This window comes from Pongo pygmaeus, chromosome 7 (genome assembly GCF_028885625.2).
Source record: "Pongo pygmaeus isolate AG05252 chromosome 7, NHGRI_mPonPyg2-v2.0_pri, whole genome shotgun sequence".
Classification (NCBI taxonomy): Eukaryota; Metazoa; Chordata; class Mammalia; order Primates; family Hominidae; genus Pongo; species Pongo pygmaeus.
In genome coordinates, this window is record NC_072380.2 from 157,838,051 (window position 1) to 157,852,446 (window position 14,396).

At 51.1% G+C, this 14,396-nt stretch overlaps 1 protein-coding gene across 1 annotated transcript in view; it reads right to left on the reverse strand.

Annotated features, from left to right (window-relative positions):
* LOC134740056 (uncharacterized) overlaps positions 1-13,640 on the reverse strand; it is a 15,226-nt gene extending 1,586 nt beyond the window's left edge. The window contains exons 1-2 of the mRNA XM_063669270.1: positions 13,375-13,640; positions 27-1,308 (exon numbers count right to left, since the gene is read on the reverse strand). Of these exons, the coding sequence (XP_063525340.1) occupies positions 27-575 (549 nt within the window). The 5' untranslated portion in view covers positions 576-1,308; positions 13,375-13,640. The remainder of the gene's footprint in view (positions 1-26; positions 1,309-13,374) is intronic.
* Positions 13,641-14,396: the final 756 nt, after the last annotated feature.

Consider the following 14,396-nt stretch of genomic DNA (forward strand, 5'->3'; position numbering starts at 1 on the left):
GAGGGCTGTGCCACGATCCCTTCCACCTGGGGAACCGAGGGCTGTGCCACGATCCCTTCCACCTGGGGAACCGAGGGCTGTGCCACGATCCCTTCCACCTGGGGAACCGAGGGCTGTGCCACGATCCCTTCCACCTGGGGAACCGAGGGCTGTGCCACGATCCCTTCCACCTGGGAAACCGAGAGCTGTGCCAAGATCTCTTCCACCTGGGGCAGCTGCCCACATGCCTGCCACTGGGTCCCATCACCTGAGACTCCCGGCAGGTGCCTCTCTGAGTCTTTGTCCCGTGCTGGAAACCGGGATGTGCAGCACGCACCTTCACACCCACAGCATGGACAGCGGGAATAACACTTCCTTTGGGGATCCAGGGTTTCTGGTGTCTCCAGTTTTTCAGGCGCCACCACGTTCCTCTCATCCAGACGTCGGCGCCCAAGGTGGAAGCAGGTCATGGCATGCCCGGCCCAGCTGCAGTCCGAGTGCAGATCCCATGGCGAGCGTGGGATCCAGCCCAAAGCACAAGCCACGCACAGCCCACCGGGTTGAGTGGGCAGGTACCTCGAATAGCCTGGAGCCATGAGGCCCTGGGCAGGGGCGTTGCCGGCCGTGGAGGTATCTGGCTGGCAAAGTGGCACCGAAAGAGTCCTGTGTCATAACCAGACTCACTTGTAGCTTCTGTTGCTCTCCCTAGCTATTTCCAAAGCATCCAGGATAGGTTCATCTCAAGACATTCTAATTCATCTTGGACACAATCCACTTACTCCGTGGACCCCATTCACAGAACCTGGAGTCTCTGCTCACCTTCCCCGACCCCTTATTGCTGGGTCACGTTCACAAGTTTCTGTCTCTTTTTGTTCCCAGTCCCGGTACCAGCTCAGGTCCAATCAGCTTCTGAACCTCTATTGTGCAGCGCCTGAGACAAGGTGGGGGAGACACGGAGAGTAAAGCTCAGCGAGGTGCAGACTGCAGACTGGAAGCAAAGGCTGAGAGAGGGTGGGAGAGAGACCGACAGTAAGCTCAGCGAGGTGCAGACTGCAGACTGGAAGCAAAGGCTGAGAGAGGGTGGGAGAGACACCGACAGTAAGCTCAGCGAGGTGCAGACTTCAGACTGGAAGCAAAGGCAGTGCCACCCTCTTTCAGGGCATTTCTGGTCACTTCAGTCTGCTGGGAGGATTCCGTGTCTCACCAGGAGACTCAGGCATGGACCTGGGCTGCCACTTTCTTCCTGTTACATGGATCTTTCTAGCATGCCCCAGACTCAACACCTCAGCCTTCTCAAAGCTGCACTGCAGAAGTTCTAGCCAGAGCAACCTGGTAAGAGAAAGACATAAAGGGCATCCAAATACTTCCTTCCAAATGAGGAAGCCAAATTGTCCCTGTTTGCATTCAACATGATCTTATATATAGAAAACTGTAAAAGCTTTATCAAAACATTCTTAGAACAAACAAATTCAGTAAAGTTGCAGGATACAAAATTAACATACAAAAAGCAGTAACATTTCTACATACCAACCACAAACTACCAAAAAAAGAAACCAGGAAAGCAATTCCGTTTACAATAGCTACCAAAACCAAAAAACAAACCTAGGAATAAATTTAACCAACGAGGCTGGGCGCGGTGGCTCATACCTGTAATCCTAGCACTTTGGGAGGCCGAGATGGTGGATCATGAGGTCAGGAGATTGAGACCATCCTGGCTAATACAGTGAAACCCCATCTCTACTAAAAATACAAAAAATTAGCCGGGCTTGGTGGCACACACCTGTAGTCCCAGCTACTTGGGAGGCTGAGGCAGGAGAATCGCTTGAACCTGGGTGTCGGAGGTTGCAGTGAGCTGAGATGGCACCATTGCACTCCAGCCTGGGTGACAGAGCGAGACTCTGTCTAAAAAAAAAAAAAAAAAAAAAAAAAAAAAAATTAACCAATGAGGTTAAAGAGCTCTACAAGGAAAATTATAAAACACTGATGAAAGAAACTGAATAGGTCACACACACACAAAACAGAAAGTCATCTCATGTTCATGGATTGGAATAATTAATTTGGTGAAAATGACAATACTACCAAAAGCAATTTACAGATTAAATGCAATCCCCATCAAAATACCAATGACATTCTTTACAGCAATAGGGAAACAAATCCTGAAATTCATATACAATGACAGAAGATGCTGAACAGCCTAAATCAATCCTGAGCAAAAAGAACAAAGCTGAAGGCATCACACTACTTCAAAATATAGTACAAAGCTATAATAATCAAAACAGCATGGGCCAGGCACAGTGGCTCATACTTATAATCCTGAAACTTTGGGAGGCCAAGGTGGGCAGCTCACATGAGGCCAGGAGTTCGTGACCAGCCTGGCCAACATAGCAAAACCCCATCTCTACTAAAAATACAAAAATCAGCCTGGTGTAGTGGTGCACACCTGTAATCCCAGCTATTTGGGAGGATGTCTTGAACCCAGGGGCAGAATTTGCAGTGAGCCAAAGTCGTGCCACTGCACTCCAGCCTGGGGAACAGAGTGAGACCCTGTCTCAAAAAACAAAACCCAGCATATTACTGATATAAAAACAGACACATAGACCAATAGAACAAAATAGAGAACCCAGAAATATGTCCATATATTTAGTGAACTGATTTCCAACAAAGGTGCCAAGAATATTCACTGGGGAAAGAGCAGTGAATGGTGCTGGGAAAACTGGAAATACATTTTGAGGATATGCAGAAAAATGAAACTAGAACCCTATCTTGTCTGGGTGCAGTGGCTTATGCCTGTAATCTCAGCACTTTGGGAGGCCGAGGTGGGCAGATCATTTGAGGTCAGGAGTTCGAGACCAGCCTGGCCAACATGGCGAAACCTGTCTCTACTAAAAATACAAAAATTAGCCAGGTGTGGTGGCGCACACCTGTAATCCCAGCTACTTGGGAGGCTAAGGCAGGAGAATTGCTTGAACCCGGGAGTGGAGCGGGGAGTGGAGGTTGCAGTGAGCTGACAGCACGCCACTTCACTCCAGCCTGGGCGAAAGAGTGAGACTCTGTAAAACAAACAAAAAACAAAAACAAAACAAAAAAAGCCTATCTCTCACCATATACAAAAATCAAATCAAAATAGATTAAAGACATAAATGTAAAACCTGAAAGTATGAAAGTAGAAGAAAACATTGGGTAAATGCTTTAGGACACTGGTCTGGGCAAAGATTTTTTGGGTAAGATCTCAAAAGCACAGGCAACAAAAGCTAAAATAGGTAAGTGGCATTACATCACTCCAAACCTGCACAGCCAAGGGAACAACAGAGACAACCTACAGAATGGGAGAAATTTTTTACTAACTATCCATCTGACAAGGGATTAATGACCAGAATATCCTACAGAAATGGGTTTGCCAAAAAAAAAAAAAAAAAAAAAAAGGCCAGGTGCAGTGGCTCACACCTGTAATCCCAGCACTTTGGGAGGCCGAGATGGGCGGATCATGAGGTCAGGAGATCGAGACCTGGCTAACATGGTGAAACCCTGTCTCTACTGAAACCCCGTGTCTACTGAAAATACAAAAAAATTAGCCAGGTGCGGTGGTGAGCACCTGTAGTCCCAGCTACTCGGGAGGCTGAGGCAGGAGAATGGCGTGAACTCGGGAGGCGGAGGTTGCAGTGAGCCGAGATCACGCCACTGCACTCCAGCCTGGGCGACAGAGTGAGACTCCGTCTCAAAAAAAAAAAAAGAAGAATAACGAGAATATATAAGGAACTCGCACAGCTCAATAGCAAAAAAGTAATAATAATAGTAATAATCTGATTTTAAAATGGGCAAGTGATCTGAATAGACATTTTAGAAAAGATGTAGAAATGGCCAACAGGGGCCAGGCGCAGTGGCTCACACCTGTTAATCCCAGCAGTTTGGGAGGCTGAGGCAGGTGGATCACTGTGGCCAGGAGTTTGAGACTAGTCTGGCCAACATGGTGAAACCCTGTCTGTACTAAAAATACAAAAATTAGCTGGGCATGGTAGCTTATGCTTGTAGTCCCAGCTGCTTGGGCGGCTGAGGCCCAAGAATTGCTTGAACCCGGGTGGCAGAGGTTGCATTGAGCTGAGATTGCACACTGCATTCCAGCCTGGGTGACAGAGACTCTGTCTCAAAAAAAGAAAAAAAAAAAAAGCCAACAGGCATATGAAAAAAGGGTTAACATCACTAATCATCAGAGAAATGCAAATCAAAACCACAATAAGATATCATCTCATCCAGTTAAAATGATTATTAACAAAAAGACAACAGATGCTGGTGAGGATGTGGAGAAAGCAGGTACTCTGCTGGTGGGAATGTAAACTATACAGCCACTGTGGAAAACACTGGAGTTTTCTCAAAAAGCTGAAAAATAGACCTACCATATGATCCAGCAATCCCACTGCTGGGTATATTTCCAAAAGAAAGGAAATCAGTATATCAAAGAGATATTTTTACTCATGTTTACTGCGGCACTATTCACAATAGTCAAGATAGGAATCAACCTAAGTGTCCATCAGCGTGTGAATGGATAAAGAAAATGAGGTACACTTACACAGTGGAGTACTATTGATCATAAAAGGAGGAAATCCTAGGCAGGGCGCGGTGGTTCACGCCTGTAATCCCAGCACTTTGGGAGGCTGAGGCAGGCGGATCACCTGAGGTCAGGAGTTCGAGACCAGCCTCAACATGGAGAAAACCCGTCTCTGGTAAAAATACAAAATTAGCTGGGCATGGTGGTGCATGCCTGTAATTCCAGCTACTCAGGAGGCTGAGGCAGGAGAATTGCTTGAAACTGGGAGGCGGAGGTTGCAATGAGCCGAGATCGCGCCATTGCACTCCAGCCTGGGCAACAAGAGGAAAGCTCCGTCTCAAAAAAAAAAAAGAAAAAATCCCATCATTTGTAGCAACATGGATAGAACTGGAGGTCATTATGTTAAGTGAAATAAGCCAGGTACAGAAGACAAATACTGTACACTCTCACTCATATATGGGAGTTAATAAAGTTGATCTTGGCCAGGCACAGTGGCTCATGCCTGTAATCCCAGCACTTTGGGAGGCTGAGGCAAGCAGATCACCTGAGGTCAGGAGTTCGAGACCAGCCTGGCCGACATGGCGAAACTCCGTCTGTACCAAAAATTTAAAAAAATTAGCCGGGCATGGTGACGTGCGCCTGTAATCCCAGCTACTCCGGAGGCTGAGGCAGGAGAATCACTTGAACCTAGGAGGCAGAGGTTGCAGTGAGCCAAGATCATGCCACTGCACTCCAGCCTGGGCGACAGAGCAAGACTCCATCTCAAAAAAAAAAAAAAAAAAAGTGGTCTAATGTAGGTAGAGAGTAGAATGATGGTTACCGGAGGCTAGGAAGGATGGGGTGGGAGATGAATATATGTTGATTAATGGGTACAAACATAAAGTTAGATAGAAGAAATATATTCCAGTGTTTGATAGCACATTAGAGTGATGATAGTTATAATAATTTATTGCATATTTAAAAATAGCTAGAAGATTTGAAATGTTTCCAATACAAATAAATGATAAATGTTTGAGGTGATGGGTATCATAATCACCCTGATTTGATCATTGCACATTGTATTCATGTGTAAATATCAAAATACCACATGTACCCCATATATATGTACAATTATTACATATCCATCGATCAACTAGGGGGGCATTCTCACCTCACGCACTTCTCCTAACTATTGGCTGCTTCCCAGAACCTTACACTTGTCTCTGCAGTTTATTTTCTTATTCTAATACCAATTCTGACTTCTTTTAAAAATGTGTCTTTCCTTCTGTTTTCCCCCAGTGATTATGTACTCTCCACCACTGCCAAACTTTCTGAAAGGGCTGTCATTGTCTCCACTTCCCTTGCCTCTCGTTCACTCTTCGAAACACTGCAGTTGGATTTTGAACCCCATTACTCCACTAAAATCATCCTCACCAAGTCACCAGCTGACCTTATGCTGAAAACAGCGGACTCTTGTCATTCTTGCCCTCTGAGCACTTGACCGTGCCTTCCTCTCAATCGTCCCTTCCCTGTATTTTCATGACACTGCACTCTGGGTTTTCCTTCTACCTTTCCACTACTCCATCTTTTCCTTTGCCCATTCCTTAAAGATTCATATTGCTGGCCGGGCGTGGTGGCTCATGCCTGTAATCCCAGCACTTTGGGAGGCCGAGGTGGGCGGATCACTTGAGGTCAGGAGATAGAGACCATCCTGGCCAACATGGTAAAACCCCATCTCTACTAAAAATACAAAAATTAGCCGGGCCTGGTGGCACACACCTGTAGTCCAGCTACTTGGGAGGCTGAGGCAGGAGAATCACTTGAACCCAGGAAGCGGAGGTTGCAGTGAGCCAAGATTGCGCCACTGCACTCCAGCCTGGGTGACAGAGTGAGACTCTGTCTCAAAAAAAAAAAAAAAAAAGATTAATATTTCTTTCTGTCCTAAAGCCATCTGTCTCTTCATTTGACACACCCACTGGACAATTTCATACACTTCCATCACTAAATTATCTTCTATAGATGTTGGCGGCATCTAACCTCTAGTCCGCATCTCCTGAATTTCCTATCTATATATCCAACTCTCTACAGGATGTCTTTATTTGTATGTTTCGAAATACATTTTAAATCAAACTCATCATCTCCCAACACTCTCATTTGCCACTGTATCTCAAGTACCCAGGAAACACCTTAAGCCTCTAAAAAACATTAATGGCCAGACACTGTGGGTCACACCTGTAATTCCAACATTTTGGGAGGCTGAGACGGGAGAATCCCTTAAGGCAAGGAGTTTGAGACCAGCCTGGCCACATGCATGTGTAAATGTCAAAATATCACGTGCCCCATAAATACGTACAATTATTATATATCACTGCAGGCAACATATTGAGACTGTCTCTTAAAAAAAAAAATCGGCGGGGTGCAGTGGCTCATGCCTGTAATCCCAGCACTTTGGGAGCTGAGGCGGGTGGATCACAAGGTCAGGAGATCGAGACCATCCTGGCTAACACAGTGAAACCCCGTCTCTATTAAAAATACAAAAAATTAGCCGGCTGTGGTGGCGGGCACCTGTAGTCCCAGCTACTCGGGGGGCTGAGGCAGGAGAATGGCGTGAACCCGGGAGGCAGAGCTTGCAGTGAGCCGAGATCACGCCACTGCACTCCAGCCTGGGCGAAAGAGCGAGACTCCGTCTCCAAAAAAAAAAAAAAGTTCAAATGATCAAATGATGTGAGGCTGTGGTGCCTGCTTTGTAGAAATGAAAGAATCTAATTGAAGACAGAAGTTTTGGGCACAGAGGCCACAGCCCGAATCCTTCACCTAAAATCGCTATCTCTGAGCTACTTTTTAACTTTAAAATAAAAGGAGGCTGGGCGTGGTGGCTCATGCCTGTAATCCCAGCACTTTGGGAGGCTGAGGTAGGTGGATAGCTTGAGGCCAGGAGTTCAAGACCAGCCTGGCCAACATGGCAAAACCCTGTCTCTACTAAAAATACAAAAATTAGCTGGCCATGGTGGTGCACGCCTGTAATCCCAGCTACTCAAGAGGCTGAGGCACAAGAACCGATTGAACCCGGGAGGTGGAGGTTGCAGTGAACTGAGATCACACCAGCCTGGCTGACAGAGTGAGACTCTGCCTCAAAATAAATAAATAAATAAAAATAAAATAAAATAAAATGTAAAAAAAATAGGTAAAATTAAATACAGTAATACATTTTATTTACCTTAAATCCAAAATATAATTCCAAATGCTTCAATATAAAAAATCATCGGCGAGAGATTTGATTTGATTTTTCATACTGAGTCTTTGAAATCAAGTGTTTTCATTTGTGGCACATGTTGATTTGGACGGGGCACTTTCCAGGTGTCTGATGGCCACATGAGGCTTGGGCCCACCATGTTGGACACTGCAGGTCCTGACTAAAGGGGCGCTGGGGTGGGTGAACTGCTGCCTGGCTCCACTTCTGGACCCTCTTCTCCTGCAGCCCTCCCCCCAGGGCCTGCCACTTCTCCCGCTCCCTGCCCCAGGCCACTGTTGGGGAGGTCAGCATAGCCCTTGTCTCCTGAGTTAAATGGAGGGGCAAATCTGCAAGCTTCTGCCCAAAACGTCTCAGAGTGGACACTTCAACCTGGCAGCAACTCTGGGGCCAGTTAGCTTGGATTTCTACGTGACGGGCAAAATGTCATAGGCTCCCACAAGGAAGCAGCACCCTCCACCCAGCTCTGTGGCCTTCGGCTCTAATCTGACACTGTATGGGTGGCCAGGCCCCCAGGCTGGACCCACAGCAGCCTCCCACTACTGCCAGTGGCCTGAGATTGGCAGTTAGAACTCAGATCCTGAAACTAAACCACATCCTGCAGAGCACTAAGCAAGGGACTCACTTTATGATCTAAGATCCAAACTCCTTTGTGAACTCCCCATCGTCTGGCTTGGGGAAAAAAGCCTGTCACTAACTGAGGAGTCTAGTTACTCACACTTCTTCACCAGCAGCCCAAGGGGGGTTGGCAGGGGGTAGGGGAGATCACACTGCATTAGAAAAAGAAATCCCCCAGCCTATGGGACACAAGCTCCTTTTACCTGTGCTCCTCCTCTCCTGCTCGGCATCACGCTTGGCCTGCAATCACCCACAACTGTCCTCCTCCCACACACAGCTGCTGTGGAAGGCAGAAGGAGGTTCTGTGGGTGTGGGGGAGACCCTGGTGGCACTCTTAGCAGCCTGACCTCTGTGCCTCTGTGTCTCACCTGCAAAGGAGGGCATCTCCTGCCTCGCAGGTGCTTGTGAGGACGAGCTGAGAGACCAGCTTTTGCACGGGGAGGGGCTGTGACATGTCAGGGCTGTTCTGGACCCAGAGTTACTGCAGTGAACCAGACAGACTGTGCTACAGGAGCCGAGGAGGTTGCCCTGACAGGACTGGAAGTGGCTTAGGCTTGGATCCTCCATCCCTGGGCACCTGGCGTTGGGCAGACCAGCCTCCCTGGGGTGACGCCCACTGAGAAGCTGCAAAGCATCCTCCTGGACCATCCGTACCCTGGGGGGACATCCCTTGGTCCCTCTGTACCCTGCAGACCGGCCCCTCTTGAGGGACACACAGACTTGGGCAAGGCAGGAGCCAAGGGCAGTGAAGCAAACCTGTCAAGGTGCTGCCATTCCTTTGGGTGTCTCCCGCCAAGTGGCCTCCATTCTCAAGGAAGGGACCACCGGCCACCTGTATGCATCCACCGCACGAGTGCACAGGGGCAGGCTTGCCAGGACAGAGCGGCCTTGCCACCCACTGCCCATGAAGGCGTCCTGGCACACTTAGCGTGGTCTGAAACCCTCGTATGAAGGAGGAGCTTCTCATGGCCTGCTGCTACCCCAGCCACAAGAAACACAGGAGCACAGGTAGGGCCCACGGAGTCCTTGGGGCCTGCTACGAGGGGCCAGTAATTATGTTTATGCCAGCAGCCATAAGCACAGGGACACAGGCAGATACCACCAGCCTGGGAAGGACGGGTGCGGTGGCTCACGTGCCACCTGCCTTCTTGCCGCAGCAGGCCTGTGGCCACTCTGGCTCTGCCTGTCCCCATGCAGGCTGGACCTGTGAGGCACTGGTCCCTGGAGGACTCGAGGTCATGGGAGGCTCTGGCCCTGCCCCCAAGGAGTCTAGGGGAGCTCAGAGGTGCTCAGCTGGAGACAGGCCTGTGAGGGAGAACTGTCATTCACCCCGCAGGCCACATAAGAGTGACCAAGAGGTCACAGGTCTGAAAGGACACTGGCAAGGAAGATCGGGAGGGCACCAGTGGGAGCCAGATGAGGACTCCAGGGCCCTGATGCCCGAGGACAACCTTCACTCGCAGTGAGACACACCCGACGGCTGCACCTGCCGCTGATGTGGAGGCAGCGAGAGCTGCAGCCAGGAGTTCAGGACCAGCCTGTCAGCAGCTGCCAGAGAGGCCCCACCAGGCACCCCCAGTGCCGCTCATCTGCCAGGCTCTAAGCTCTGGAGCTGTGTCTGTTCTCAGAGGCCACCCCAAGGAGGCGAGACACTATTGGGCCTCAAAAGCCCTGTGCCCCGGCTGTCGCCTGCATCGACATGGCCCAGCAATCCAAGCCGGCTCGTCCAGCAGCTCCAGGGCCCCTCAGTGTTCGTGGGTCTTTGTGAGCTGGGGAGAGCTGGTGAGAGGCCCCTCCGCGTTCGTGGGTCTTTGTGAGCTGGGGAGAGCTGGTGAGCAGGCTCCCCTTCTGTGAAACAATCTGGGCCTCAATGATGAGTCAAGACTCAGGTCCAGTCCCGACGGCTGGCCACCCTCCCTCCTCTAGGACACCCTCGTCTTGTCCATCACACCAGGACGTCCCCTTCTCCTCCCTCTAACTTCCACTGAGAATGGCTGGCCCTCCATGGGCTCCACCCCCCTAGCCAGGGCTACAGTCCTCACAACCCAGCTTGAGGTCTGAGCTACCTACCGGCTAAGGGTTTCTGCCCTGGGCTCCAGCTGTGGCCTCCTGGCTCCTTTGTTCTTTTCTTTCTTTTTTTTTTTTTTTTTGAGACAAGGTCTGGTTCCATCACCCAGGTTGGAGTGCAGTGTCGTGATGGCTCACTGCAACCTCCGCCTCCGAGGTTCAAGTGATTCTCCTGCCTCAGCCTCCTGAGTAGCTGGGACTACAGGCGCCCGCCACCATGCCTGGCTAATTTTTGTATTTTTTGTAGAGACAGGGTCTTGCCAGGTTGCCCCGTCTGATCTAGAACTCGTGAGCTCAAGCCATTTGCCCTCTTTGGCCTCCCAAAGTGCTGGGATTATATGCATGAGCCACCATGCCCGGCTGACTCCTTTTTCTGAAACTCTTGAAAACTTCTTGTCTCTAGACCTGCTCAAATTCAAAATCTACTCCCAAATCCCAAGACTGCAAAGAAACAACAGTCAAATCTTAGCCATCCCCAGCCACAAGCTCAAGGCTGATGGACAGACCCCCACCTAGACCCAAACTGCGTCTCTCTCCTGGGGGGACAGACCCAGCCTGGACCCCTCTGTGCTAAGCCCCCCTGGTCCTGGGCACCTCAGCAGTCCCACCAACCTCTCACCACACCATCTCTGTCGCCAGTCGGACGCCCCAGCGTCTGCAATGGTGGTTGATTGACAGCTCCCCCTCTCCTCCATGGTACAGCCCCCACCGGCAATGCAGCTGTTCCCGTTCAACAACAGGCCCCGAATGACCAACATGACAACATGGAGGTCCTAGCAGCTGCTAATCGAAGCCCAGGTTTCTCCTGCTTGAACCCAGGGAAGGATCCCTTGCCTCCTGAGATGCACTTCAAACGGCCGTATGCTGCCGAAGGGCCTGGAAACCCAGGCTTGCCTGGCCTCACCTCTCCTCACCCTCACCTGGAATGACCACAGTCCCTGCACCAGGGCAAAGCCAATCGCTGTCATTCAGCCTGCTCCTCCCTGACCGACCATCTCCCGTCAGGATCCCTGGTGCCCCGCACAGCAGGCACAGGGAAGACCCTCCAAGGTCACGGCAGTAGATACCCTCTCCCAGCCCATGTCACCGGGTCCTCCAGCCGGAACCCTCACTGTCGACTCATAATCAGCCCGTGTGGCACTGCTTCCTGAGGCTGCCTCCCCCTGGACATCCCTGGTGTGATGGCAGCATGGCCATCCCCAACGCACAGCAGAGCCTCCATCTCCAGGGCCTCCGTGCCAGTCCTCCTCTGTGTGTGCGCAGCAGCCACCACTGCTGTTCCCAAAACCCCAGTCCCGTGGCTGCTCTGGCACTCGTGGGTCTCTGTATGGCATGGTGCCCAGGAGGGGCCAACTGTCTGCCCCGGCCCTCCGTGAGGTGGGCGCTGTGGCTCTTGGAGGCTCCTGGCTCCTAGTTCTCTGTCCTCTGAAACTTCTGAGCTCCCAGGCCCACTCCAAGTTGTGGCCTGGCCTATGGCAGTGGGGCTGTGGCCACCCTGTTCACACTCACCCACCTCTGCTAGGGTCCCTTGGGAGCACTCTCCCCCGTTTCTGGCTGGGTAAGGATCCAGGGTGCCTCCCCTCATTCCAGCAGGGAGATTAGCTCAGGTTTGGAGGCTGGGAATCCTGCTTGAGGAAAACAGTCCAGAGGCCTGGAGTGAGCCTGGGGAGGCGCAGCAGGCAGGGCCTGAACCGGGGGACCCTGTCACACCCAGCTAGCCAGGCGGGCTGCCCACAGGACACTTGAAGGGTAGGAAGCGTCTGCCAAGATCTCACCCCAAGAGATGCCCAATTGTGGCACAAGCCTCCAGTCTCTCTTGATTTGGCTGTTAGAGAAAAGCAAATTCTGCTTGTGGTTGTCATGTGGTCCCAAACAGATCATCACTACAGGGAGATGCGATCTCCTCTGTACTCTGATGGGTGTGGTATGGGTGAGGACTGACTGTCCGGAGGGCCCAGGGTGCCTTCCAGGAACACCTACAGCACCCCTGACCTGATGCTCACCTCGCCCCTTCCCACAGCAGCCCAGAGCCCTCCTGGCAGTGCCCGCTCCTCCCCAGCTCACCCATCAGGCACTGTTCCTCCCTAGGTGTCCTCTCCACTGCATACAGGCTTGGACCTGACTTCACTAAGACATTTTGAAACCATGCACCAGGGAGTGTGTGCATAGAATTAAGAACCTTTTGTTTGCAGGGCTCCGTCCCTGCTCTCCAGGGTCACCCAAGCATTTGGGGCCTTGATCCTGGAGAGGCTGCTCCCTCCAGGGCTAGCTAATTCCCAGAGACAGCAAACACTCCCCTTCCAGTGCACCTTTTTTTTTTTTTTTTTTTTTTTTTTTTTGAGACGGAGTCTTGCTCTGTCACCCAGGCTGGAGTGCAGTGGCGTGATCTGGGCTCACTGTAGCCTGACGTCCTCTCCCCCTTTCTGCCTCCTGGCCATCACTGGTCCTTCTCACGTGGCCCTGTGTGCCCTGCCCAGTTTCCAGGGACCCATGACTATAACTTCTTCCTTCATGACAGTCATTCTCATGTGTGCATGCCTTACCACACCTGTTAAATCCGCGGGGCCAGGCGCGGTGGCTCACGCCTGTAATGCCAGCACTTTGGGTGACCGAGGTGGGCGGATCACCTGAGGTTAGGAGTTCGACACCAGCCTGGCTAACATGGTGAAACCCCGTTTCTACTAAAAATACAAAAATTAGCCAGGCGTGGGCCAGGCGTGGTGGCGGGTGCCTGTAATGCCAGCTACTCGGGAGGCTGAGGCAGGAGAATCACTTGAACCCAGGAAGCAGAGGTTGCAGTGAGCCGAGACTGCATCATTGCACTCCAGCCTGGGCAACAAAAGTGAAACTATGTCTAAAAAACAAAACAAAACAAAACAAAAAAAACAAATCCAGGGTACATTTGAATTCACCTTGAGATGTGGGTGTCTGAACTCACCTTGAGATGTGGGTGTGTGCAGATAGCAAGAGACCTGTGGAGGGGCTCTGTGGATTGGAAGCACCATTGCTCTGGGCCGTCCACTCGGATACGGAGAGTGCTGTTGGAAATGCAGCACCTTGAAAATGTCTTTGTAGTTGAGATTTTTTTCCTGGAAACATTTACAGCTTGGAACTGTTCTATCTGGCCAAATATGAGGAGGCTAGAGTTGCCCCAAAAGTGGCAGCAAGGGAGTTGCTTCAAAAGACTTCCCCAAACAGTCCCGCGATGGAATTGGTTGGGATTCCAAGGAAAGAAGCGCTAAATGCCATGGTGATTAGTCCAGAGCATTTCTTCCAGAAATTTTCACATGGAGCTTCAGCTTTCTTGGGATCGATGATGAGGCAAGGGATGCTCCACCCAGGTACGTTTGCGGCAAGGGAGTCTGGCTATGGAGCTTAGATGAGAATTTAAGGGATTGGGCTCAGGGCAGGGCCAGTTTCTTCGTGTTTAGCAATAGGGTTGATCGTGTTTTTAAGCAACCTAAACAGTTTTATCAGGGAATGTGCCAGGCCCCAGACTGGGTTCAAGGCTGCAGGGAACACGCAGTGGCCAGGGCCCGGAGCAGTCAAATGACTGTGTTTCTCAATCAGTAGAGAAAGAAAGAGGGGGAACTGGAAGACCCTGTGAATCTCAACCTCAGACAGGGATGAGCAATCCAGGCTGGCCCAGAGCATAAGCACTGTGACCATGTGAGGGCCTGAGCGTGCCTGGCTGTGGAGGGTCTGCTTGCTCAGTGGCCTCTAGACTCAGCCAGGCAGTGTATGCAGTGAATGGAGGAAGCCCCCTTGCCACAGACAGGACCTCAGGGCCTCAGAGCCCTGGCATCTGCACCCTGGACACAAGGAAGGTGCCTATGAGGTGGATGCTCTCGCCAGGCTCTCTCCCCCTCCTGCTCCTGTGTTACCCTGGTGTGCCCCCCTCACCTGCAGCAGGCGAGGTTGGGGCATAGGGTTGCCGGCCCCTACCAGCCCTGGGGGTCT